Below are 27,014 nucleotides of genomic sequence, written 5' to 3' on the forward strand. Positions count from 1 at the left end.
TCATTAAACTGTTGTTCACTTATAGCCAAACAGGACATATTACCTGATGGACCCGAGTGGGAATGCTCATAAATGGTGCAAAAAGATACATGAAGTTTGGCGGCACAGATACCACCAGAATGCTGCTAAATAGTAAAGCTCATGAAAAATTTCCCAGTTTCGCTACTTGCTGCTAGAACTCCATGTGCAGCCGATCAGAGGAATCTTTTCAACCCACCTATTACCATCTCAAGGGGAAGCAAATGTCTGAAATGTTCTGTGTGGTTTTTTTGGTTGTGTGTGTGTTTTCTTTTTTTTTCCTTGTCTTTTTTTTCTTTTTTTTTTCTTTTTTTTTCTTTTTTTTTTCTTTTTGTTTTGTGTTTGTTTTGTTTTTTAAGAAAGAAAGAAAAAAAAAGAAAAGCAAAAACCTAATGGAATTCAGGGTCGCTTTGCTTGCTCTTTGTGCTTCTGTTGAGGCTTCCACATGCATATCATTGCAGTGAAGATCTTGCTTTTGTGCACTTCAGCTCAGTTTCTGCTGCAGACTAGTGGATAGACCTTGCGTTACCAGCTTCACTTCAGATGAGTTCAAACCAATCCACACGCACACATGCCAAATCATGGCCCAGCCTGGCATTTTCTGGGGCTGGGGTTTTCTGTGACTTTCAGATTATCATTAAACTGTATTTCATCAGGGAGCTTTTATATGCCTCTCCTAAGCACCACCTCTTCGTTTTCTCTTCCTTTCCTCACAGTCCCCCAGCTTATTGGTATATGGCATTTGTAACCAGGTCAGTTGCACCCTTGTGTAATTCCTAATATAGTTCTGGTTGCAGGATTTATGTGGTACTTTAGTAATTATGTAAATGAATCACATGTATGTGTCTGGCAGACAGGCTCCAATGATACAGGTTGTGAGAGAGTAAAATGCTTAACATGGCACTGAAAGTTTTCTAAAATTGAAATGTTGGCTTCTGAAGCATATAAGATTTTAAACATTCAATTTAAATTTTAATATGAATTGTATGTGTGCTTAATCAAGGGACAATAAACTTACCAGCATGCTTTTAACTAATGCTAACTAAAAAAAAATAACTAGTTAGTATGGGGGGAAAAGGTTACTATTAAGTAGTAAATAGTTTTTCACCTTTTCAGGAGATGAGGGCTAGAAGCTTTCTTTCCAGGGTGTGCATGTATTGTGCATTTTAGTGGGGCCAACCTATTTACCTGGGTAGAGAAGGAAATGTGAAAGCCTTGTGCAATTGATTACTTGACTTTTTTTTGTCTCATTGTGTAATGAGATGTATAAATAATCCTATTTTTGGTCTTTGGCCAAACATTTACCAGCTCTGAAAAAAAAATAAGCCATTGAAATATTAGATCCATAAAGTAATCTGGTTAAAAATGCAAAGGAAAATATTGATACAAAGGGGAAAATATATGGTACTTAAGTCATATCTATAAAATGAAAATATTTTTCATATCGATCTCATGTATCCTCTTCAAATTAAGGCTTTTTTAGTGGTCAAACATTTCTTGTAACATTGCAAAGATATAACTTTCTATGTGCTAAAACCAACTTCCCTAGTGGTATTTTCAACACGCCTGTGTCCCTGAACCTTGCAGAGAGGAATGGCCTGGATCCAGACAGAGGCATTCCTTCCTTGTTTTAAAAGCAGTATAAACATCACACCTATTTATTCACCTTGTACACACACCATCTCTTTGCATTTTGAGGTCTCATCATATGATGTGCTTTTCCTTCTGCCAAAGAAAGAAGAGTTCCGCTGCAATGTTGAAAAAACTCATGGGCCACTGTTTTAGAAGCAGAATTTCTCAGCAGACACATGAATGTTGGATATTTTGTTGTTTTACAGGGTGAAGGAGATTTATTCTTGATCTCTGAAAAACTGTGTTACATGGTTGAACTTGATGACAGTTCAGCTTTTCCAGTATCTCTCAGTCTTTAAAGGAGAGAGTGCAGTTGTGTTTCTTGTGGAGGAACCGCATTCTTGTGGTCTTCTGTCATCCCACCACGTGCACAGGCTTGACAAAAGTAAATCCCTGGCGCAGTGCCCAGTGTTAAGGGAGATAAGGTGTCCTACAAATGGATGAGATGAAGACAGAACACCATTCCCTTTGCATCATGAGAAATTTCGTCACATAAAACGTACACTCCTTGTTACTAAAATTTGTATAGCGCAGTACACCTTCGACCTGTGTCTGTATTAATCCTATATTCACCATTCTAACCAAGATGATATATACTGTAATTCTGTTGCAGTGCTATCTATTTGCTCTCTGGCTGCCAAGTTCCATCTATCTTGGGTCCACTGGAGGCAAGCCTACCACTTTTGGATTTAGTCTTTGGTATAGAGATGTAGACGTACTCCCAACTTCATACTTGAGAGTTTGGCAGTGATGGAGATTCATGGTGCTGCTGCTGTTCAGTGTGACAAAACTTGGCCTTCCATAAAAAGTCTGGCAAGGCTGTTCTGCTGACAGAGAACACCTTAATGTCATGAGATGAAGTCATCTCTCTTGGCTCGTTCACTAGGTGGATATCTAGGAGTGCTTAAACATGTTTTCTGTAATATTTAGGCTCGTAGTCATTTTGCCATACTGAAGTAATTACTCTGCTTTTTCACACCTTGGAAATCCTCTCTCAGTAGGCTTCCATCCTGCCCGCCAAAAGCTTTCAGCCACATCAGTCTATAGCAGTAAGCTGTCAAGAAGGTGTCTGGAAGGCTGATCTCTGCATTCTAGTTTCCTTTTTTCTTTTGACAATGCTGTCATTAGGAAACTGAGCATCACTTGCAGGCATCCCTCCCCTCAGAACTTCAGTGTTCCAACTCAGGGCTTCCTTAGCTGCTGCTTTTTTGGGAAGGGACCTAGAACTCTTCTAGGAGGGGTATTCATTTTTCTTGGACTGTAAGTAAAATCTGTGGTTTTGAAAGATGGCAGAAGAATAGAGTGAGGCAAGACAAAGCAATCATGTGGATTTAAGTCAGTTTGTCCGCTTCAGTGTGGACTGACAGGAGCTGCATGCTATGGAGGGCTGGTTCCTGTTTTAATTGCGTACACCTGCAGTGGGATAGCCTTAGATCTTTGGAGATCTAAGCCATCTGGAGATGGCTTCTGTGCTTTGTGGGCGTTCATGGAATGACGTGTACAAGGGAAGTTCTTCGGAGCTGCAGATAAGCCAGTTAATTGCTCTCCTCCTTTCTGAGGTCTTTCAAAGCACAAAAAGGGTTATTAGGCACTTAAAGACTCTTCTTCAGATTCCTCACTGCAAGCCTACTGAAAACCCAGTCTGTTCATTATCAATTCATTCCATCTTTTGCATTTTGAACACTTGCCAATCATTTATAAAGCATCTGGTCAGTGGCGTTGTAATCTTGTTTTGCTTGGGATTTGAACTTCAGGGAGGTGTTTATTCCATCTGTTTTCTGTGGGGTGGAGCTTAAAAAAGGATAAAGTACTGCTAGAAAGGATTTTTGAATCACAATGTTCTATTCAGTATCCAGCCCAGTCACACGGAGTTTAAAACTACTCTGACAAACTGGAGAGATTAGTTTATTACCATTGGCCTTGAAGTCCAGTTTTGACAGAGATTTATGTTAGGGAAGACTTGCTTCGGATGTGAAGTTGCCGCATTGTGAGCAGACTGATATTACCTGCTGAAGACATCGAGCTGTCAGATAGCGCTGTTCTCCACTTTTCTCCTTCTGATGTGATTTGGTTGTGAAGTAACTGCTATATCTACACCTGGAAAACAAAGATGTGATAGTTGTAGTCCCTTTTCGTAGTTCAAGATGCTTAATGTGCTCGATATCATTACATTTTGTGCTGGGAACTTTGAAGAATCCTGAGGATTTTCCACATGTACACGTAACAGTTTCTCTTGAATGATTTAGTAAAGTCAACACAACTATTTCTTTTGGCCTGTGGACAAAACATTTGATTTCAACACCTAGCTGAGGAGAGAACTTGTGTATTAATAGTTGCCTGAAGATGTGGTCTGTGGATTCTGATCATTCTTTCTAATTGTGAATTACACAAATAGGTGTGGTATTTATATTTGAAATTTTGCTGAATGCCTGTAATAGTTTATGCAAATATTTTATTAATCAAATGGAAGTGCTCCTGCAAAGCTTCTTGATACAGATTGTCCATCAGTTGATCAGGTGAGCTTACAGACAGTAATTCTCTGACCCAACAGGGCGTGCTTTCAGCTAAGATGAGACTGGTAATTTGAGAATGTTTCCTCTTTCTTAGAAGAAATACGACATTCATACATCAACAATAACCTGGTCTGTCTGTCAGCATGGCAGTGAATGTAGATGGTTGCCATTTGACAAAGCTTCCTATGACCATGTACTAACTCTGATTGGATGTGACAAATGTTCTAAATTGTAGCAGAACTTACAATTACTGTATCCGACAAAAGAGAAGAAATAGGAATCAGGAACCATAATCAGTTTGGATAGTTGTACGCTAGCTGTTTTCAGGTTGGTGGCAGTCAGTTACATGTGTAATATTCTCTACCTGGTTTGTAGCTGTAACTGTGATGTACAGATAAAAGGAAAAAAAAATATGACAAAAACAAAACAAACCACAAACAAAACCAACACAAACCCAAAACCCCCTCAACAAATGTCACAAAACAATCTCCCCTCCTCCAAGAACTTGTGAAAACAGAAGCAAATAATGCAATGATTTAAGATACACACTTTTTGTATTTTTATTCTTATAAGGTTATTTGCTGGCTCTTGTTGGCCTCTAGTTCAGTCTGTGTTATTTAAATTCTAATATATGAAATATTTGGATTGAATTCATGTTCGGGGCCATGGTGTTGTATGTATTGATGTACAGCCTTGAATGTGAATAATTATTGTAAACTATATTTTACACCTTTTTTCTGGCTTTATTATAAAAATTTTCTATTGGTCGATGATTTAATCATATCTCATAATTTAATGACTGTTTATTCTCTCGACAGATCTCTGTGCTGTAGATGTGTAGTTAGTGACCGGATGATGGATTTCACTTAATGCTTGGTAGTCTGTAATAAAGGCATGTAGGGTCCTGGCCTGGCTTCCGCCTCTTCCTTCCGCTGTGGGGGGGGCAGGACCTGCAGACCACAGAATGTCCTGGGCTGGAAGGGACCCCGAGGATTGGGTTCAGCTCCTCTCCCTGCCCAGCACAACCCCACAGGTCACACCATGTGTCTGAGGACATTGTCCAGTCTCTTCTTGAACACTGGAACAGGCTCCTCAGGGAGGTGTCATGGCCCCAAGCCTGTGTCCAGCACCTCTGGGTGAAGAACCTTCTCCTCATGTCCAACTGACATGTCCTGGCACATGTTCCTGCCATTCCCTGGGTTCTGTCACTGTCACAGAGAAGAGCTCAGCCCTGCCCCTGCTGCTCCCCTGCTGAGGAAGCTGCAGCCCCATCAGCTCTGCTCTCCGTCTCCTCCAGGCTGAACAAACCCAGGGACTTCAGCTGCTCCTCATTTGGCTTCCCCTCCAAACCCTTCACCAGCTTTGTGGCCTCTTCTAGACACTCTCCAGTAGCTTTATATCCTTTTATCCTGTGTCCCCAGCCCTGCACACAGTGCTCCGGTGAGGCCACCCCAGAGCAAAGCAGAGTGGGACAATCCCCTCCCTGCCTGGCTGGCCCTGCTGTGCTGGATGCACCAGGACATGAGTCCCTCTGGGCTCCAGGGCTACCGGTGGCTCATGTTCAAGCCCCAGATCCTTCTCTGTGGAGCTGCTCTCCAACATCTTGTCCCCCAGTCTGTCTGTACAGCTGGGGTTGTATGTCCCAGGTGCAAAATCCAGCACTTGCTCTTGTTGAACTTCATGTGGTTGGTGATTGCCCAGTTCCCCAAGTTGTTCAAATCCCTCTGCAGGGCCTTTCTGCCCTCGAGTGTCGGCAGCTTCCCCCAGTTTTGTGTCATTGTTGAACTTCCTTATTATTCCCTCAAGTCCTGTGTCCAGGTCATTTATGAAGACATTGAAGAGCGCTGGCCCTAAGACCTTAATCTGAGAAAAAAATTCTTCTCGGTAAGGGTGACAGACACTGGAACAGGCTGCCCAGGGAGGTTGTGGAGTCTCCTTCTCTGCAGACATTCAAAACCCGCCTGGACATGTTCCTGTGTGACCTCACCTGGGCGTTCCTGCTCCAGCAGGGGGATTGGACTGGATGATCTTTTGAGGTCCCTTCCAAACATACTGTGATACTGTGATCCCTGTGGAACCCGCTTCTGACTGGTCACCAGCCCGACGTGACCCCATTTACTAGAACCCTTGAGCCCGGCCCGTCAGCCAGTCGCTCACCCACCGCACTGTGTGTTTACCCAGCTGTGTGCGGGACATCTTGTCCAGGAGGAGACTGTGAGAGACACTACCGGAGGATTTACTGAAATCCAAAACCACTGCCGGGTGTCCGAGCGCCTTCCCGGTTCCGCGGGCTCGGTGCGGGAAGGGCCGCCCGTGGCCGCGCCGTGGGGAGCAGCCCCCGCGGCCGCTGCGGCGCAGGCGCCGGGCGGGAAGGGGAAGGAGTCGTCCCCAGCGGACGCTTCCGGTGGGAGGTGCCCCGGGGACCTGTAGCTGGGGCGGACCCTTCCGGCGGCGGCGAGGATGGCGGCGGAGAACCACTGCGACTTCCCGGTTCCCCCGATCGACGGCCTGGGCCTGGGCGGCGCGGGCGGGCCCTGCCTCCGCTGCAGCTCCGCGCCGCCGCCCGGCGCCGTGCCCGGCAAGTGGGTCCGGCTGAACGTGGGGGGCACCTGTTTCCTGACCACTCGGCAGACGCTCTGCAGGGACCCCAAGTCCTTCCTGTTCCGCCTCTGCCAGGCCGATCCCGACCTGGACTCGGACAAGGTGAGCGCGGGTTCCCCGGGGGGTCGCGGTCCCGCGGGGCCGGCGCTGCGGGGTTCCCGGGGCCCTGCCCCCCGGGCCGGCTCCGGGGGTCTCGCTGGGCTCTGGGGTGGCTGCGGCTGTTCCGCGCCCCGCGGTGGGTTCCTGAGCGGCACGGCTGCTCCTCAGCACAGCAGAGAGACGCGGGGTCATTCGCGTGTTTGGGGTTTTGTGTTGTCGCTCCGGGTTCAGTTTCAGCCTTTTAATGGAGTATCTGCTCGCAACGATGCCGTGTTGTTTCTGCACTGTCATCACCCTCTTGTTCAATTTCAAGGACCAGATGAAACTACTTTTGGTAACAGCCTGGCTCATTACCCACAGCATTCTGTGTTTCAGCAACTCTTTGAGTAAAACATTATTCTCTGTCGACTGCAAGTGGTGGGTGATAATGAATATTCGGGTGTTCGTTCTCACTCAGTTTTAGTAGGGAAAAAAAAGTTAACTGATTAAGATTTTATTTGTGGAATGGAATGTAGGAGCAGATATAAAGTATTCATGTGTTGTGCTGGCTCGGAAAGAGATTTTGGAGCATAATGGGCAAAAATGGCCTTCCAGTACAATACACTTAGGGAAATTAAGGGAACACGATATAACCCTTGAATATTTAACCAACAGGTTGAAAACAGAGAGTTGATTCTTAGCTATCAGCTTTTAACTTTTATTTTTCAGGCAGACTAGTAGTGAATTTATTCATTTTCTCATCCATGAATTCCAGAAAAGATGTTTAAATGCTTAAAAAGATAAGGAACAGAACCTGAATAGTGTTCCAGAGTTAGCAAGAAAATACCTTAAAGTGTGGCGGTGTGGGGGTTGTTTTTTGGTGTCTTTGGTCTGCCTTTTTTTTTTTTTCCACTGCAAAAAGGTGCTTATTTGCTATCTCAGTGTCACCAAAGGGAGAGAGGAAAGGCACATCTTTACAAGAAAAGCTTTAGTTCTAGTTAAAGTCTTTGGCTGCCTTTTTTCCGCAGCTGATGAAATCCATCGTCTTTCACAAGCACAATCATCGAGGTGTTGCTATCTTGCAAAAATTTCACAAGGCTACTAATCTAAATATTTTTGGTTTTACTGTGCTTACATTTTTGGCTTTTAGCAGCAAATAGTAAATTTATGCTAAGGTCATTTAGCTATCTGGTAGGATTTGATGAATTGGTAGGGTTTGATTTTATTTATTTGTTTTTTAAACATGTTTCAAGACTTCTGTAGCTATGGTTGTTAAAAGCATAGGTGACGAAGCTAGCTGTAGCCACAGCTGGAGAAAGATGCCCTTTGCTTACAAGGAACGTGCCTATACGTTATTTGAGCTGCTTAGATATTACAGAGTGTCGTCCTTTTTTGCCAATGTAGAAGTCTAATGGAAACCACTTTAGCAAGATGAAGACAAATTGCATTGTCCTGTCACTGTGAGTAGCCTTTTTTATAAAACTATAGCTAGTACTTATTGTGCAAATCAGTAACGTGAGGCAAACAGTAGGTATAGAGAGAACTACAAATTGTTGTGGAAAATCCCGTTATTCAGAGACGAATTCTCTGGGCTTATGAACCTGGATGTCTTCAATTTGATGTACAAAGCCCAAAGCTTTTCCTGGCTAAATATGCCCCATGGTTGTCTTTTCTGTACAACGATTGTCAGGGTTTCGTGTCCCGTTGTCTTGACCATCTGTAGTCGTTGATTTTCACTTCAGCCATTCAGAGCCTGATTTCTGCAGTCACCTGTCACCTTGGATTTTGCAGAAGCGGCCTACTGCTTAGATTACCCATCATAGTGTATTAATTACAGTACCTAAGCTTGCTTAAACACACAGAGCCTTTCTTCCAAGGATGTGATTCAGAATCTTTGGATTCTTCATCTCCTGTGAACAGCAAAACATAATCCAAGCAGTTTCTTTTACCTCGGAATGAAAACGTATATCATATGTTCTTTAAAGAGAAAAAGAAATCCTTCCCTGATATCTCACCAATTTGTGAGTGTATCGTCTTGATACAATAGCACATCAATAGATTGTCTGTATGGTTTGATTTTGAAATGTCAGATGCCCTTAACTGATTAGCACAGGATCAATTGGTGATATTTGTGTTATCATCCAGGACTCTGGTTCTTCTCTTTTGCCACATATAAGTAAATTAAAGTCTGATAGTAGGAGATTTGTTTTTTCACTCGTGGTTTTTTATTTTGGAGTCCCATTAGGAGCTCTAACCTGGTACTAAGTTGCCATATTTTTCTTAACTGCAAGTGGTCATTTGCAGTGACTACTGTGCTGCACAATTTTGCGCTGGTCAAACAGTCGTTCGTACAAAATGCAGCTGATGGATAAAGATACCGTCCTCCTGAAGCTCGGTGCCTTACAACCGGTCTTCGGGTTTGTTTCCATTGTGTTTTCTTCCTAAAAATCACCTGGGTTTTCAACACCCCGTTGTGAACTTCACCGCGAGAGGGTTGTGTCTGAGCTCAGGACACGCTCGGCCCTGCGGCCACGTGGGGAGCGGAGGATCCTGAGGGTCGGGCAGCCAAGATGATCGGAGCTGGCACCCACAGCCCCGTTTGAAAGAACTATGAAAAATCTGCCCTTGGCATGCGATATTGTGTTTCCTGCATGGGGAATTTGTCCGGGATGTACTTGAGTCACTCACTTTGGGAAGTTTTAGATGTATTTTCAACACATTAATACTGAATTGTCCTCATAATGCAAAGCACGTTTTCTAGTTCATAGGCACATTTCATATTCCTCTGATCACGCTCCATCTGATATGTAATTCAGCAAAAATGAAGGAGGAGGCATATTTTTTAGAGCTTCGGTGGGTTAAACAGCTTGTGGAAAGCTCTAATGTTGTCCCAGCTGACGGAAGGGAGGGGGGCAGGTTGCACATCTAGAAACAAGACCAAACAGAAGAGCTCAAAGTTGTTATGGCACATAATTTGAGAAAAATGTGTTGTGGGCATCTAGCTCAAGATTTAAAAAGCATAGGAGGTAGGTGAGAGAATTACTTCTAAATCCGGATTTAGATTTAATGCCAGATATGATTGTATTTCTGTGCATATTGCTGCCTTTAGCACAATTTCTACTTGCTCGGTGTATGTAAATGATGTCACTTTCTAGCTGCCCATGTTAGAGCACACAGCTCTGAGCTAAAACCTCGGCGGTTTGGATTCTGAGCGTGTCCATTCTGGAAAAACATTTGAGGAGAAATCTTTGGTCTAGTTTTGACCTCAGTGAAGATAATTAACTGGAAATAGATTTCTGCCATTTCAACTAGTGTATTAATGCAATTCTTGGGGAGAATGTTAAATGGGATTGGGGATTGTCACTTGAACTGTGCGATTTGGCGGCACATTCTGAAAAGCGAACCTTTTTTTGGCAAGGAGTTGATGAGTGACTTCTCAGTCCAGAAGTACATACAAGGGGCTGGAAATCTGAGAGCGAAGCCGGATGAGCCTGCAGCGGTGTCCAGCTGCTGGAGTGTGCAACTATAGGTGTCCAGGCTAGAAAGTACATATTTCTAACAGCGACAGTAATTGGAATGGCTTGCATAAAATGGTTCGGCTTCACCACTGCTTTCTAAAGGTCATACATTTCACTGTATATAAATTGAGACCTATGTATGTTTTAAATTAAGATCAGGCTAGGTATTCGTTGCGATTCCTTTGAGCCTCTGTCTCTGTAAAGATTGAAGTGGAAATGTTTGAAACTCGAATACGTTTGAATGTTTTTGGCAATATTTTTCAAATTCTTTGAAAATACATGTGCATTTTGAGTCTCCTGAAATCTGTGGATGGTAGATATGCTTAAGTGTTAATTCTTAAGGAAGAAGGAATACGATTGTGAACTACACTGACTTTTCATGGTATGCTGAACCAAGGGACTGAAAATTTAAGAGCAAGTTATTCAGCTTCCTCTGAAATTCCATGGTGTTTGTAACTTGGACTGAACTTTGGTGTGGGAGAGTGGTAATGAACAAATGCAGCCTTCACTGTAGCTCAGCAATGTTGTTTTTTAAATGGTGCCCTCTTAAAAAGGAGCGGGTATGGAAAAGATCCAGGACTTATGGACTAGGAAGGAAAAGTACTGGGTAGTGTACTGGGTAGTGAAGAATGTAATGCACAAATATAACAGAGTAAAGATACAAACACCATTATGGTTAATTAGCACTTTTGTGTCAAAGTCGACTGGAGCATTTGCTTTGAGTATCCCTACGAAGAGTGGGAGAATTTGTATGGAACACCGGTGGGGTCAAAATGTGGGTTGATGGGACTATGTGAATAGAGAGGAAACTTGAGTTTCAGCTGCTGTTCTGGCAGACATTGACACCACTTTGTGTAAAACATACCTACAAGAGAGAAAACCGAGACCCTATTAGAATATAGATTTGCCTGGCATTTGTGGGATTCACCTGAAACTTGGAAAATGGCTTCAAAATACCACACGGGTTGTGGCAGTGAAGATTCAGACTTGCCCAGAGCTGGTAGGGGCCTCATTATTTGGCAGAGGCCGCAGCACAGTCTGTTAAACCGAGCTACCCAGCCCAGAGCTACTTCGGTCATGTCTGCACAAACTGTAGCTGCACCTTTCAGCTGTCCAGATCACATCTGAAGTGCAATTTTTTGTTCTTATCTTGAAACGGTGTTTTAGAAAGAGTGTCCAAAATGCTCATTACACCTGAGAATACAGTGTGGTTTCATGTACATGTGGATGAAGCCAATCCTGACAATATTCTGAAAGTGTGGAAAGACTTACCACACGTATTTTGAGAGTTCTAGGTGGAACAGATGACTACGTTGCTGTGTCAGCTTTTATTGGATTTATGTTTACATAAATATCCTTAAAGATCCGGCATAATCGGCTTTTCCTAGCGATTTCAACGTGAAGTGCTTAGTGTACATGGGAGGATAATCAGGCAGCTCACTCTACAGGAGTGAGAAGGCATTTTTTGTAGGAAGATGCCTGGGAAGTCAATTTTGTGCCTCTTTTTTCTTTGGGTTCTTTGTATATTGTTACAATATTCTTTACTGAACGGTTTGTGTTTCGGGTCCTGACTCTCTGGCACTGGTGTGTAGCATGCCAGGCTTGTAAGGCCTAAGCCCAAGACACAAATCTTTCTCTTTGGAAGCACATTAATTAATGCCTGTTTTCCATATTTGTAATCTAGGTAAGCAAGTGGCTACTCACTCTGAATTGGTCAATCTATTAATAATTTTGCGTGGAGTTTACATACTAAAGTGACTCCTATTGACAGAATTTGCATTGCTCACTGTTAGAATTTAGCCAGAGTTCTTAAACTTTAACCATTGATATTTGCTAATTTTAAAAATAAAAAAACCCTATTTCACCATACATTAAGACTTTTGGGCTCCTTTTTCTTCTTTATTGTTTTTTGAGGCGATGATGCTTGAAAGGTTAACTATGACACTAATGAGATGGCAATTTATTTGTATGTGGTGTATTATACATATGTTTGGTTTGGTATTTATATTTATCAGTGTGACAATGAAGAATTTTTATAGATTCTAGATGGTAATTTGATGAGGTAGAAAACCTGGTAGTGATTAGGAAAGGAATGAGTGTAACAAGAAAAAAGTGAGATGTGGAACGGTAGAGTGGAAAATAGTTTGTAGATGAGGAAGATGGTTAAAAATAGGTAAAAGACCAAAGCAATTCTATGCTGTGTTTCACAGAGTGGTGCTGTCAGTGTGTGTAAAACATACTTGGTACAAGCGCCAGGAATGAGCTGTGATGTGCCTGTCAAAGACGAGGCCTGACAGCTCCTTCCCTTTGATCCCTGAGTTTCTCCAGTGTATAGAAACCTGCTCAGGGAGGAGTAATTTCAGATACTGTAATCCAGAAAGTGAATAAATAAAAACAAACATTTTGAGGCCTTTTGCTTAAGGAGCAAAGTAACCATTGTTACTTGAAATTTCCTTTAGAGCTCTTAGTTATTGTGCTTCCATGACCAGCTGTGTGTCGGTGGTGTGGAGCTGGTGGCCGGTGTGAGAAAACACTGTCCTCTAGAAGAATACAGTAATCTTACTGAAAAATATTGTTTCTGGAGACTTAATTAACTTAACTGGGTGGACTTAGAGGTTTGTAAGCCCATGTTTTTCTTAATTCAGTTAAACTGATGGCCCAAGACCGTGCTTTAAAACACAGTGTTTCTTTTTATTGGTTTTAGATCTTCCTTTCCAACTTCACTGGTTTCTGTTCCTGTATTAAATAATACTTTTCAGGTTATAATTCATACAGTTGTCAGCTAATTTAATTTATTTGGCTTGTATCTGTAGATTGTTCATTCTCGAAGTGTTTTGGTAATGTAAATCTGTTTAAATGTGGAACATTTAAAATATACCACTTTATGCACTTCATCCATCTGTTGGTTTTGGTGCATCGTTTCACTTCTGTGAGACTATGAGTTTAGATCAGAAGAAATGGTGATTAGACTTTTTATCAAGCGCCGTCTGCTCTGAGTGCAGGTTAACTGACAGCACGTTTTAATATATTAGCATTTTCTTGAACAGTTAATTGTATATAAAATATGACATCCCTTCTTCTAAAATGACATTCTAAGTGTGTAAATCCTTTAGCTTGTAATTATAGAAAGAAGTTTATATTTTTTGTAGTTCAGACTGTGGTATTTCTACATTCTACCAACCCTGGCTAGACAAGCACAGTTATTAAGAAACTAAATCCATGTACCTGAAAATACATCCACTGTCTGGTTTTCAATGAAACATTTTAGTAATGTTAGATGCTTTAAAGTGGAGAGAGTTTTCAGGTATCAATGTTCGGTTATCAAACCTTTTACATGTCAGCATTACTGTCCAAATGCAGAGGATTGGGTCAGTACAATTTTTATCACGTGGAATAACTATCATATGTAGTTTTGGGGGAGAATGATTGAAGTTTAGCCAGGATTGTTGGTAGTGATGTTTTTTTAGGATCTCCTGTAAATTACTAGAATATTAAAAATAAGAATAAATAAAAGAAGTGTCCGGGTGCTGCCACATCTCTCCAGTATGTGCCTGTTGGTTCGGATGGGTTAGTGCTGTCAGTGACCCACACGGCAGCAGGAGGAGCCATGTGTCTGTCAGACGTCTGTCTGTCTTGCTCACCACCTGGCCAGCACAGTGTTGGTGCTGCATTGGTCACAGGTGTTCACACACGGACTCTAAATTATGTAGGAAATATCAATTTTGCTCCTTTATCTCTTTGTCAAGAATATCAGCTATGCAGATGTATTTCTTGACCTGTGTTTTCCATTCCACAAAATGCTGTGCTCTGTTCAGTAAACTGAGCATCGGTGAGCTGGATCTGTCCCTTCTGTGTCTGCATGAGACAGGCAGGAACTGTGTCTTCAGTGTGTCTTCGTTTCTCTAAGATGAAGCACATACAACCCTCGCTTGGTACGCAGCTGTTCTCAGTGCCATGTGGGTATTGTACAGCTGAACTAAGACAAACCAAAACTTTTTATAACAAAATGTTGAGATTAGAAGAAGGTAGGTTCATTTGTCTTAAAAAAATATAAAAAGGCGAGCTGATATTTCAGCCTCACTGGAATGTAGGTTGCCGAACAAAATGTTAGTTTCCTGGTTTTAAGTGTTATTTTTAAGCTTAATTTTCAGTGTTCTCACTACTTAAATCTTCTATGTTAACGATGTTGTTAATCTTTTGATAGAAGGGTGAGGGGGATTGGTGGAGGAAGAGAAGTTGTCTAGTACATGATTGAGTGATCACTCTGATACAATTACAACTACATTGTTAAATTCCTTTAAATGTCTTTAATAAGTCTACCTTTAAGGGATGTGGCTATATCTGAATACATGCTTGCTGTTTGGATGCCAGGCTGAATATAATTAGTTTGCAGTTCTGCTTGGACATTCAAATCGTTGTGGGGTTTATGCCTTTTTGGTTTGTTTGGGGTGTTTGTGGTTTTGTTTTGTGGTTGGTTTTTCTTTTTTTGGGGGGAGAGAGTGTGTGGTAAGTTGTTGTTTTGTTGTTGTTTTGTTTTTTCCTAATGTAGGATGAAACGGGTGCCTATTTAATAGACAGAGACCCAACCTACTTTGGGCCAGTGCTGAACTATCTCAGACATGGGAAACTGGTTATTAACAAGGACCTAGCTGAGGAAGGTAAGATGTTACTAAATCTTCTGCTTTCTTGTCACTTGCTTATTATTTTTATTCTTGCTTTTATTTTTATACTCTTTCCTGTTCCATCGTGAGGTGGGGCCTAAGCCATCATGATCTATCAGTCTGCTGTGAAATGGCATTTATGCTCCTTGTCTTTGTTTCCTACCTCTCATTCTGTGTTTGAAATGGCATCGGTTTTGTTCAGATTTTTTTAGGACAGTTTTTCACAGTGGACTGGGCTTTGACCCACATGTGCCTCAAGGAAGCCAGAATCACTAGATTGGTAAATAAACTTTTCCGTGGGCAAAATGAATAATTTTCTATAGCTGTAGAGAAGATAGTTGTAGGAACTGGTTGGTGGTTTTGGCCTGGAATCTTTGTTTACACTCTCTTTCAAAAAACCATGTTCTCATACTAGGTGTACTGGAAGAAGCCGAATTCTACAATATCACATCACTAATAAAATTGGTAAAGGACAAAATAAGAGAAAGAGACAGCAAGATCTCACAGGTGAGGCTGTTTTCTAGTGTGGTTTTGATTATTTGTTCTAGGGCAGGTAGTGGGTGGGTTCCTTCTTTTTTTTTAACTGCTCATTTGCTCATTTCCCCGGTAAGATACTGAACGGCTGCCTCCCTTGCTGGCTGAGCTGGAACCGTTAGTATGGAAAGATTAATATTATTAACTGCCAGTATCTGCCAGTCTGCTTACAAAGAGCACAAACATATGGTTCCAGTTCTTGTTTGAAAACTGAAAACATTCTAAAGAATTGTCAAAAAATGTCTGACAATAGTAGAATTTGTCATAATAACGTTTCTGGAAATAGTTATTTTAGAAAACAGCTTTTGTAGAATGTATTTTTCTCATATACATTTAAATACTCTGAATATGAAGAGATTGTCTAACTATGGTATAGGTGCTGTTTATACAGTATGTCTTTACAGCGAACACACAGATGCTGTTTACCTCTAGTCATACACTTCTGTAGCAAAGTTGGTTTCTTTATTTGTAGTGCTGTGTAGCTGAGAAGACTCTGCCTCTTCTCATTGCCGCTCGTGAATGTTTCTTCATCGAAGTGGCTATGATAGACATACTGTTACGAAAGTATTCAAGTTTGTTCTTCAATTCTGCTACTCTGGCTTTCCCTGGTAACTGAGTCTTCATGGCCATGTTACAAACCCATGTTGGCAGATCTCTCCTGAAGTTGAGCTGTGGGATTGCAGAGTTGCTCTGACAGCATTTTCTAAAGTGTTTCAGCTGAAATGGTCCTTGTTACTCATTGCTGTAGACGGGAAACTTTGAAAGGGAAATGAAGACATTCCTTGAAGTTAGGTAGGCCTCTGCAGAACCTCAGCCTTGATTTTGAATGGTGTGGTTTGCTACCACATGGAGCGATAGGCAAGTCTTAAGATTATTTTGTTATAACTATTAAGTAGCACTCAGTCCCAGAAACATTCTTGAAGCATTGAGTCTTCTGCAAGGTGATTCTGAACAGATGAGGTTCTGGGGTTCAAGGTGGTGTTGCTTACCATTTCTAAAGAAGAAAGGTAACTTTAGACAAGTCACATACATAGTGAATTCCAGGTTATTTTGAGCATCTTCTATTTCTTCTTGAAGGTGCCAGTCAAACACGTGTACAGGGTGCTGCAGTGCCAGGAAGAAGAACTCACTCAGATGGTTTCCACAATGTCTGATGGCTGGAAATTTGAACAGGTAAAAAAAAACTTATGGGATATAATTACAAAGTCTTCTAAAAATTCAGTTATGTGAAAGAATATCAAGTCAGTTCTATGTATCTTTTTAAGTGCAGTCATTTTCAGAAATGGGATAGATAAAGATGCACAGTTAAAATTTGATATTTATATTCTTATTTGTCAGAGAATAAAAAACCTGTGGCTTTCCAGGAGGTAGATTGTGCTGACTTTCAAGAAAAATGTCTACATCATGTTTGAAATGTAATGCTTCAGTGTCTACACATGAGCATTTGAAGGGCAAATGAACCAAAATTAACTAATACAAGTTTATACAAATTTGTAGGTCAAATATAAAGAGCTCTGGGTAGAAGAAATGAGCTTGGGAGATAAATGCTTGTCAGGCCCAAACAATGGATCTCCAGATAAGGGATGATAGACATAGGAGGGTGAACTTACCCAGCATGGATGTGGAGCTGGACAGGTGTGAGCTGCGTGGATGTTCTCGTTCTTTGCACTGCATAAAAACAGCTTTGTGTGTACATTCAAGAATACATTGTAAAATTGCTAGAAGATCTTTCTGTCATCTTTGCTAATCTCTGTAAATAAGAAACTAACTGTGTGACTTGTTCATCCTTTGCATTCCTAACCTGCTGGAATATCTAAACTGCACTGGAGCAGTGAACGTGTTAGTGCTGGAGCAAGACACAATGCTGAGCCGCCAGCTCCTTGTACAGGGGCTGGTGCCAGCTGTAGGAGAGACGGGATAAACACGAGTCTCTTACCCTGTGCAGTCTCACTTTAATAACACAAAAAAGCAACATTTTTTTAAAAGTATGGCACACAAAGGTAAAAGAGAGCGTTTTGTTTATGTATGATGAAATGTGTGAGGTGCTGGTGTCATGGAGACAGCCATGATCAAATAAACCAAACCAGCAGAGAGAGAGTGTCTTATGCTTCAGTTCTCCGGCACAAGTATTACCAGGTCTGTTTGGAATGCCCAAAGCTGAATGTTGTTCAAGTCCTGGAAGAAGCTCTCGCTTACTGCACATGACTGTTGTTGACCAGTGCATTGACAAAGTTTTGGGGTTTTTTTTACATTCTTTTTTTGTCATGAGAAACTGGCTTTCATTGCAAATAGAGATTCCTTACTTTTTAACAGATTGAATTATACTATGGCTTTTACCTGTCCTAAAGCCTTGTATTCTTTGGGGATATTGTGTTTGGGAAGAATACTGCTCTGACAGTACAAATGCTGAAAGAACTATCATAATTTCTTTTAGAATTCAGATTCTCTTCTAGCGCTGGAAAATTCCAGTGGTTTTCTTGAAGGTTGTGTCTCTGTTTCATCCAGCTTTCTCCTGACTCCCTCCTGCCTGTGTTGCTCTCCCTTGGACACATAGTTTGAAGTAGATGAACACAACAGCTGTGTGGTCTCGTAATGCTCATTACCTCAGACCAGGCCATTCTCTCCTTTGGTTGTATTGCAGACCTGCTTTACCAGACATCATTCACTTGGAACATGATTTGAATATTCTGTATAATCTAAACAGTTCTGTTGGTAAGATTTGAGAACGATGTAGCATTTCTATAATTTTTTAAGCTTTTCTAAAGCAACATGCTTCCCTCAGAAGTTGTCTCTGGGGTGAGAATCCTGGGAGTCCTTGTGCTCTGTGCCACATATAACATGTTTAAATGGTTGGTTTTGATCAAAAATATTTCTTTCCCCTTAACATTTCAAAATTTTATTGTAAAATACAATTGGACGTGGTGATTAAATAGGAGGTGAAAGTGTTAAACTTCTGATGCTGTATTGATGCACTTTTCCAAAGAATACCACTGAAAGCGTTGCTGGAATACTGTAATTATGTATCAGTCCCAGTCCAAAAACTACTGCCAATAATTGTGCTGCCCCACTTTTGTGATTTCAGTGGGTTATTTTGTAGGTGATTTTTAGTTTCAATCATTACCTCTTCAGGCAATCAGAAAAAACAGTATTTTGGCAATGCTGCATAAGGAGAAACTCTGGGCTCTACAAAATCGCTACGTACAAAGGCTTTAGACAGGAGTGGTGCGTCAGACATGTAAATTTTAATGATCAATGTAAGCTGAGTCTGTCGCCATGATGCTGTCTTAAATATGTTCAGTGTGTGAGGAGGATGGCGTTTAGCTGCTGCCCTCAAAATTATTCACCTAACAATAACAGGATAAAAATACATGTTCATGGGCCTTCTCATCGGTAGTAATCTCCAGTTTACTCAGGATAGGCAGTTGTCGTGTAGTTCTTCAGCCTTAATTTAAAGCTCTAATCTTTCTCAAGTGCACTGACGGGCTATGCTTTGATTTAAATGGGCTAGGAATTGCCATGTGTTATGAAGATAAAATATTATTTGTAATAACAAGTTGAGAATTTTAGATGAGTTTGGTCTGAACTTCTGAATTATTAGACATTTAGCAAGTGTGAACAGAGTTCTTGGTACTGATTTTTATGGGAACAAAGCAGACAATTTTTTCCACTCCAGTTATTTTCTTGGACCATCTGTAAGTTATCCTTCTGAAACCTACTTAGAGCACTCAACTTTTTTGCCTCTAGTTTCCTTAGCTGTATTTTGTTTATCAATATGTGGAACGAGATGAAGCTCTTTCATACCCAGGCTTGCTATATTGCTTTACATAACACTTTCCAGTCTTTTATCCATATTACTTTCTGCACTTGGCAAGTATGACAGGAAAAAATGCTCACTTTCATAATGCACCAGACCTTGTGTTTCAGAGTAGTTTGCTACACCAAAGTGATATGGGAAGTTTTTTGGCTTACTATCAATAACTCTTAACTTCCCTTGAAATTACAATTGCAATTTGCAATTGCTTTGCAATTGCTTCCATAAATTTAAAGTATGTTGAAATGAAAGTTGTAGCTTGATACCAACCTGTTCTAGTGGCAAGTAAATGTTACCTGAACGTCTGAGCTCATCTGTTACTTGTACAATTGGGATAATGGTATGTGCTTCAGCTTTACAAAGGTTTCTCTTTGTGTTTTGCTTTGATTGGTTATTTCAGCTTGTCAGTATAGGTTCCCAGTACAGCTGTGGCCGGGCCCAGCAGTCAGAGTATCTGCTGATAGTGTCACGGGAGGTGAGAGGGGAAGAGAGATGCTGCCAGAAATGCTGCAGTGAGGTGTGTCCCACCGTTCTTTTTGCCCTCACACTGATATGCTTGGCTTTCTTGCATTTCTGCTGCTTTCAAATCATTCCACTTTATTCCTGGATGTACAGCACATAGTAATTTGTGTGTATTTGTGACTGGCTTCTGTTTATATTCACAGTATTTCATTACACATTATGAATGTTTGTATTGTAAAAATAATAAGAAAATGAGTTTAAAAACCCTAGTTAAAGGTTTTTCTTAAGAAGGGTTCTTACCTTCTCAGTGGGTAACTTCTTTTATGTAAATTTCCTCCAAACTTAACAACCTTTGATCCATGAGGAGCCCTGTAAATAAAGCTTTGAGTTCACTGGGTTCAGGAGGGTACATTTCTGTGCTAGTCATTGTTCCAATTTGAGTGTATTTCATCCATCTAATAGCCAGTTCTGAGTTTGAACCCTGTATTTCTAGAAACTCGGAACTTAACTGGTTTTTTTAGTGGATTAAATATGTTCAAAGTAGAACAACTAAAAACATGTTTTTTTTCAGAGCTAAAATATGGAGGAGTGAAGGGAGAACAAAACCAGCATTTTAAAGTCTTATCTCAAGTGGAAAGAACACCCTGGGGTTTTTTTTGGCTTGTTTATATGTTTTGGGGTTTTCCCTTTTGGGGAGTTTTCTTGAAACCCAAATGAAGAGTAGTAGATTCACTCATTGGCTTTTTAGGCCTCTCATCCTTTTGCTGCCCTCGCCCTCAGGTCACTGCTTTTTAAATCGCTGAGTTACTTCCCAGTGTTCAAGAGTTTGGGAAGGATGTTTTGCTGATGGGTCACATTGGAGGGGGTGTCCAGTTCTTTACATAGCTGTGCTCTGCTTTGCAGTGTGCTGTGTGAACTGATTTGGGAACCTGGTGTTCTGTAGTATTTTTCATCAATAAAATATCGAAGTACTTGTTCTTTGCCTTGCTATATATATGGTTATACAGTCTGAAAGATCAGTATAACATGATGAAGATAACATGACAGCGAAGTGACTTGATACAAGCAGAACTTGATACAAGCCTGTGAATTTACATGGGCACTTAGCCATACAGTTCTAGATTTTAAACCTGGACTGTTGCCTAGCTATATACAGAGTCTGCTTTCAATGTACCAAGCACTATCTGTTTCTTGCAGTTGTATAGGTAACATTTGGAATGTGAAATTAATGCACTGGGTTTGCAGATTTCTTGGAAGTGAGTGGGAAATGTGGCCTGTTGTCAAGGGATGTGTTGGGTACCGGGTGCATGATGTTATTCATGTGTTCAGGTCCTAGATAGCTCAGAGTAAAATTCAGCATAATAAAATGGGAGATGGAGGAAGGCAGTGAAGAAATAAATATTGTTAAACCAGGATAGCAAATCTGTGTAGGCAAGTTACTGAAATGTGGCTGGTTTTGAGATATCTCAATTTGGTTGGGCATGACATTTGTTCACTTCAAAAATAAGGTTCCTAAAAGTGATGCACTAACCATTTTGCCTATTCATAGGGATATTTTTAGGTGTACAGTCATTGATTTGAGACAGAAAGAGATTCATATATTTTGCTGCCATTGAGTAACTTGATTCAGGAATCATTTGACCTGTTTTCTCAGCTATGCCACCTTTATCATCTGTTTTTCTTAAATACTCTTGCAAACAGTGAATGGACTGTGATCTAATGAATTTTCTGTGATAAGTAACATTGGCGTTTTCCTCTGCTGGATTATGACATGAGCTCACGGGAGCGCTCAAACAGGATCACACTGCTTTAGTAAGGGGGGAATGAAACAAGTCATGGAAGGGGAAAAAAAAAGATACATACATGCATCTATACATATGTATATATAATCATACAAATCTATGAAATTCAGCATTTCAAAATGTTGTGGTTTTCCTTCATGAAGTTTCTGGTCATTAAAACTCTCTCTACTTTTTAAGCCCCATGAGCCAAAAAGAGTTTGTCCTTTCAGAAAGGCTGAGAAACAGTGGGCTGGATAATCTAAAATCCTTTTCTTGTGCATTGTAATGCATGTTTTACAGACCTCAGCATGCTCTGATTTGTTGTGGGTTATTTTGGGGGGTGGGGGAGTTTAGCAGTTCCAGTTTATCAGCATCTTTCCTAAAGTGTTGTCACCAACACTGGGAACAATGGGGTGACTTTTGGAATACAAGTGCTAAAATATTGTGGTTTTTCTGGTGATATTTTCTGACACAACAGTTCATTTCTAATCCGCAGTCACTTTCTATTGTTTCTTTTTTCTGCTATCACCCTTATTGCTGCTGATACATGCCAAAAAGCTACAACGAAGTTTCTAGCATGCTGTTGATGTTATGCAAATAATGCATTCTTAGTAGCACACGTATGGAACTGCTTAAGTGTTGGAATTTTGAAGAACTTGTGTTTAATTTTGCAAAGTGACTTTATCTTGAAAGGCACCAGCTGATTAATAATGGCAAAAAGGCACCCAGATGTTTGGCAGTCAGCTAAATCAATAGTCCTATCCAACTAGCTAGTAAGTAGTCAGCATGCCACATCTCCTAAGACGACTTGGGTGCAAAATGTTGATTTATTTGGGTTATGAAGCATTGGTGGGTGTATGTAGCTATCAGCTGAGGACCGGTCAGCCTCGTTGAACCAGGATTGATCATTTGGCCAATGTTTTGATCTTGTATCATATCTGCTTTTAGAGAGGTCATTTATTCCTTTGGAGTGCCAATGAGTATTTTTCCTCCTGGCAGTTGTTACCATTGCTTATCTGATAGCAAGTTCTTGGCCTTTTGCAAGAAGAAATGTTGACTGCATACTAAATCAAATCATACACTTGATTTTTATTCTTCAAGTTTCTTTTCAGAGAAGGTGAATTATGCGTGGCTTTGTTTAAATATTTATGCAACTTTTTGAACGTTTTCTAGAATTTCAGTGGGTTAAAAATACTGCTTAAAATAGTCCTATATTTTACATCAGTGATTTAAGCAGTTACTGTATTTGTGTTATATGGTTTGTAATTGCTATGTAATATACAGGATAAACTTTATACCACTTCAACAGACTTAGAGCTGGCTGAACTGCTTTTTTTTCCCCGAAAAGTTATGCACGATGTTTCCTGCTGGTAGGGGAGGAAGTCAACAAGTCACGTCTATGTATGGAGTGAGTCTGGGTTGATTTTCCAGCTTTTCATTGGACTTTCTTAGTCCATTTTGTGCAACTAAGCAACTAGTAACTTCATGGGTTTTGTGATTCTCTGTTACACAAATACGCTATGGTGCAGAATGTAGAGTATCCATTGTGAAAGATGAGCTGACTTCACATCTCAAGTTAGATGGCGCCTTTGTATTCCAATGAGAGTATATTGGCGCCTCTAAAAAAAATTGGGGTTTTGTAACTTCATTAAATGGTTTTGGTGGAAAAAATGTCATGATCACATTAATTTTTGGTGAGCCGATGTTCATTACTGGCTGTATTTTGCAGAGCCAGAGTGCCGGTAGGAGCGGAGGAGGGAGGGGTTTCTCTCCCCTTAAAACTGCAGTGCAGCGTTGTTTTCTCCTGAGGGTGCTATATGGAATCTGCTTTTAACCTCGGTCTGCCTTCCACTTCTGCTGGGGGAATAATCTCATCCCTCAAGTACAGATTCTGGACCAAGATTTCATCTTGGCTGCGTCTTCTCTGCTTTAACAAAGATTTACTCTCTTGGTGCTGTGCTGGACTAATGGCAGCACACGCTTTTAGACAGATAACTGAAGTGTTTCCAGTGCTGTTGCCCTGAAAAACAAGTCAAGCATTTTCTATGGGGCCGTTACCAGTGCACTCGAATGATAAAATAGAGAATAGGAACAGGACAGCCTTATAACATGTGGGTGGTGATTTGGTAGGAGGATTTAATACATTAACGGTTTTAATATAGTTTTGGTAATGACATTTAGGTACAGTGTATCTGTGCAACAGTTGATTTTTTTAGGGCTTTGATCTGTGTCAGTAGTTATACCACCGTACATTATCTTGCCATGCTTTTGAAATAAACCCTTAAAGTAGCTACATCTGAATTGATTCTGGCTTGGAAAGGCAGGCTATGTAAAGCTTCTAGCATTAGGAAAGTGTACTGTGTGTAAGGTAAGCCAAGTTACATGAAATTTCTGCCATTCGGTGAACATGCTGCATATAAGGTAGCACTGATGTTGAGTATATCCTTCTTTCTCAGTGAATTGTCGTTTATCATTCAATATCGAGACTTGTAGAAGCTTGTAAATATGTCGCATTTCATTATACATGGCTTCCGCTTGTAGCACTTCCTTAATTAACTTAGTTGTAGCAGTACCTCTGAATTTCAGATGTTAACCTTGGTGTCTCACCATGCTGTGTCTTGCTGTTTTCCAGTCAAATGCAAATTTTGTCTTTGTCCACTCAAAATATGTTTTAATACAAGTATCATTATTCTGTAAGTAAAGCAGGTATCTCTTCAGGCTAAAGTGCTTATTGCATGCAGCCGTTTACATGTTAAATTACGCCACATAAAGATACCACGTACAAACTTTTTAAAATTAACATTGGAGGATGGGAAGGTTTCTAGTAAATAACACGGAACAGGCTACTTCTCCACTGACCTGCTCTATAGCCTTTTCTTTCACAGTACAATCATAAGAATAAAACATTAATTCTGTAGATGTTTAGAAAGGAAAGGTGTATTTATCTCATCAGAGTGCCTGTATTTGTCAATATCAAAACGTATTTTCATTAAAGTGGAGAATCACGCTTCAGGCACAGCCAACAGTCTGAAGAGTTTGTACAGACTGAGGAGCGTTTGCACTAGTGATGAGAATTTATGGAGTTTGTTTTACGTGGAAATGCAATTCACTTTCTTTTTTTCACATCTTTCAGCTGGTCAGTATTGGTTCCTCCTATAACTATGGCAATGAAGATCAGGCTGAATTTCTGTGTGTTGTCTCAAAGGAATTGCATAACACTCCCTATGGCACAACCAGTGAACCCAGTGAAAAAGCAAAGGTAAGTTGCTAGACACCGGACTAAAGAAGTGGAGTCAAATTGGGTGGGCTTCACTAACTTGTGCTAGGCCCACCTCTGTTCTGGAGCGTTATTTAATTGCCTTTTTTCCCCTCATTCATAATAGTGGTTCACTGTCCATCATATGAGACACTGTAAATGGTACAGTCAGCATACATTTGTTATACCAGATGAGTTCTTTAAATGCAATACTCTGTACTGTTCCTGATGCCTGTGCTGTTTTTTCTAGTATTGGCAGGTATTTGCTGTTTATGGTTCAGAATCGTGGTTTTGTTTCTTACACATTTGAATGCTTCCTTATTCTGCCAAAATTTGTTTTTCTTCTTTGAATTCAGCTGAAGAAATCTTACTGTTAAAAATGGAGATTGTAATATACTGTCTCTGAAAAACAGTCATTTGCAATGTTATAAAATGAAAAGGTTAGCTTAATATTTTCAGGTTTCTACCTAGTTCTCTTTACTTTCTGTAACCCGCTTTACGAAAGATTGTAATGGGCACAATATCTTAGCATTTTACTGTTGTCTTTTAGAGTTTGTACAAAGGAAAATGTAGAAGCACAGCTGAATAGTAATAAGGCAGAGCAGTTATTTATGTAAGTTTATTCTTCTCTTCCATGCATATTGGGCAGTTGCTATCATTCTGTCGTTGCTTTGCATGAGGAGATGACTACAGACAAACTGGATACTCCTGTAGCTGGCTTTAAAGCTTCTCATGTAGTATATGTAGATGGGAAACAAGTGGTAAAACATTAAAGGTTGTTTTTTCAAGAATCACCCCAGAGAAATTAAATTTTGAAATAATGATGGGTCTTGGCACTGAGGCCTCAAATAAATAAAACTTCACTACTTTCTGTGCCTTGGAACCTGATTATGCAGCTACATATAAAGAGCTACTTTTGTAAATTGCACTATAACAATACTCTAAACTTTATGTTGGATTTTTAGTGAAATGATTAATTTATGCTCTTTTGCCACTGTCGAGATAAAACTTGCGAAGAGTTGTAAGGGATTAATGTAGTCAAGAGTGAAGAGTGAACCTGGGTGAGCCACATGAGCCAAAACCATGTTCAGGGTCTGATTCTGCCAAGGTGCTTCGGGAAAACCACAAGTTGGCGAGTTGTGTGGTAATAATTTAGGGCTGAGATATATACCCAAAATAAAACAGAATTCTAGAACTTAATAAGCATCTTGGCAATGAATGGTAGTGTAACTTCAGGGAACTTCAGAAGCTGCCGGAGTTACATTGCATCCTTAATGTAAAAGAAAATACAGATCAAATGAAACTATTAAACCTTAAATACAAGAGTTAGTTGAGAGTGCAGCACAACTCGGTAAATTCAGTATCTCTGAGACAAACTAAATCTTAGAACTCTCCATTTAAGTTCTTCTTGGTCGTGGTTTTATAGAATAGAGCAGAGCATAATTTGACCAGGGTGATGAATAAGAATTACTGTTCTTTTTGGTTGGAGATATAAACATTTGCTCCTTTTGTTGAGCTGTTGCTAGTAATTAGTGGCAAAACTTGAAGAATAATTTTTTCGATATTATGTTTCTAGTAGGTCAATTATTTTTTATATGTAGAGTTGTATCGGGGTGGGGAAGCAAAAAGAAAATTAAATCTCATTGGTTGAGAGATTTCTGAGATTTCTGTGTTCAGGAATGTGGACTGAACCCGGGGAGCTGTGGTCGCAGTTCCCTCTTGGCCATCATTAATCCTCCAGTCTGTTGGTTACTGTCTGAGTTGATCTTCGTGAAGTTCATGTGATTGAAATTCTGTATCCAGTGACATACACAGAATAACGTGCTCACGGCCTGAGGCTGGCTTTTAGAAGCCATGAGCAAGTCGTCCTATTACTTTGGCAGCAGGTTGAGTTAGAGAAAACAAAAAATTGCCAGTATGTAATTTTTATTGACAAGCACTTAAATTTTAATTAAGAGTGCTGGACTTTCAGGATAAGAAAAATAATTTTCTGATAGGTCATCTAATCAAGCTTCACCTTCTTTCCTTCTTAGAGGCTTTTTTTTCTTGTGTTTTCCTTTTCTGGAGAATGGTTTGTGTAGTAAGTTAGCAGTTGACTTCCATGTAACCTTCTAATACATCTAGGCAGAGGAAATCAATGGCATTTGGG

At 40.4% G+C, this 27,014-nt stretch overlaps 1 protein-coding gene across 3 annotated transcripts in view; it reads left to right on the forward strand.

Moving 5' to 3' along the window:
* Positions 1-27,014, forward strand: part of PDPK1 (3-phosphoinositide dependent protein kinase 1) — a 61,310-nt gene that overhangs the window by 22,651 nt on the left and 11,645 nt on the right. The window contains exons 14-18 of one of the 3 annotated variants that reach the window (XM_082064448.1): positions 14,910-15,018; positions 15,437-15,528; positions 16,633-16,728; positions 19,767-19,883; positions 24,743-24,868. In XM_082064448.1, the coding sequence (XP_081920574.1) occupies positions 14,910-15,018; positions 15,437-15,528; positions 16,633-16,728; positions 19,767-19,883; positions 24,743-24,868 (540 nt within the window). Of the gene's footprint in view, positions 1-25; positions 5,076-6,563; positions 6,867-14,909; positions 15,019-15,436; positions 15,529-16,632; positions 16,729-19,766; positions 19,884-24,742; positions 24,869-27,014 lie in introns of those variants that run through there. The other 2 variants (XM_082064447.1, XM_082064446.1) reach the window with 2 other exon arrangements.

The sequence above is a fragment of the Streptopelia decaocto genome, assembly GCF_964273445.1.
Source record: "Streptopelia decaocto genome assembly, chromosome: 13".
Taxonomy (NCBI): Eukaryota; Metazoa; Chordata; class Aves; order Columbiformes; family Columbidae; genus Streptopelia; species Streptopelia decaocto.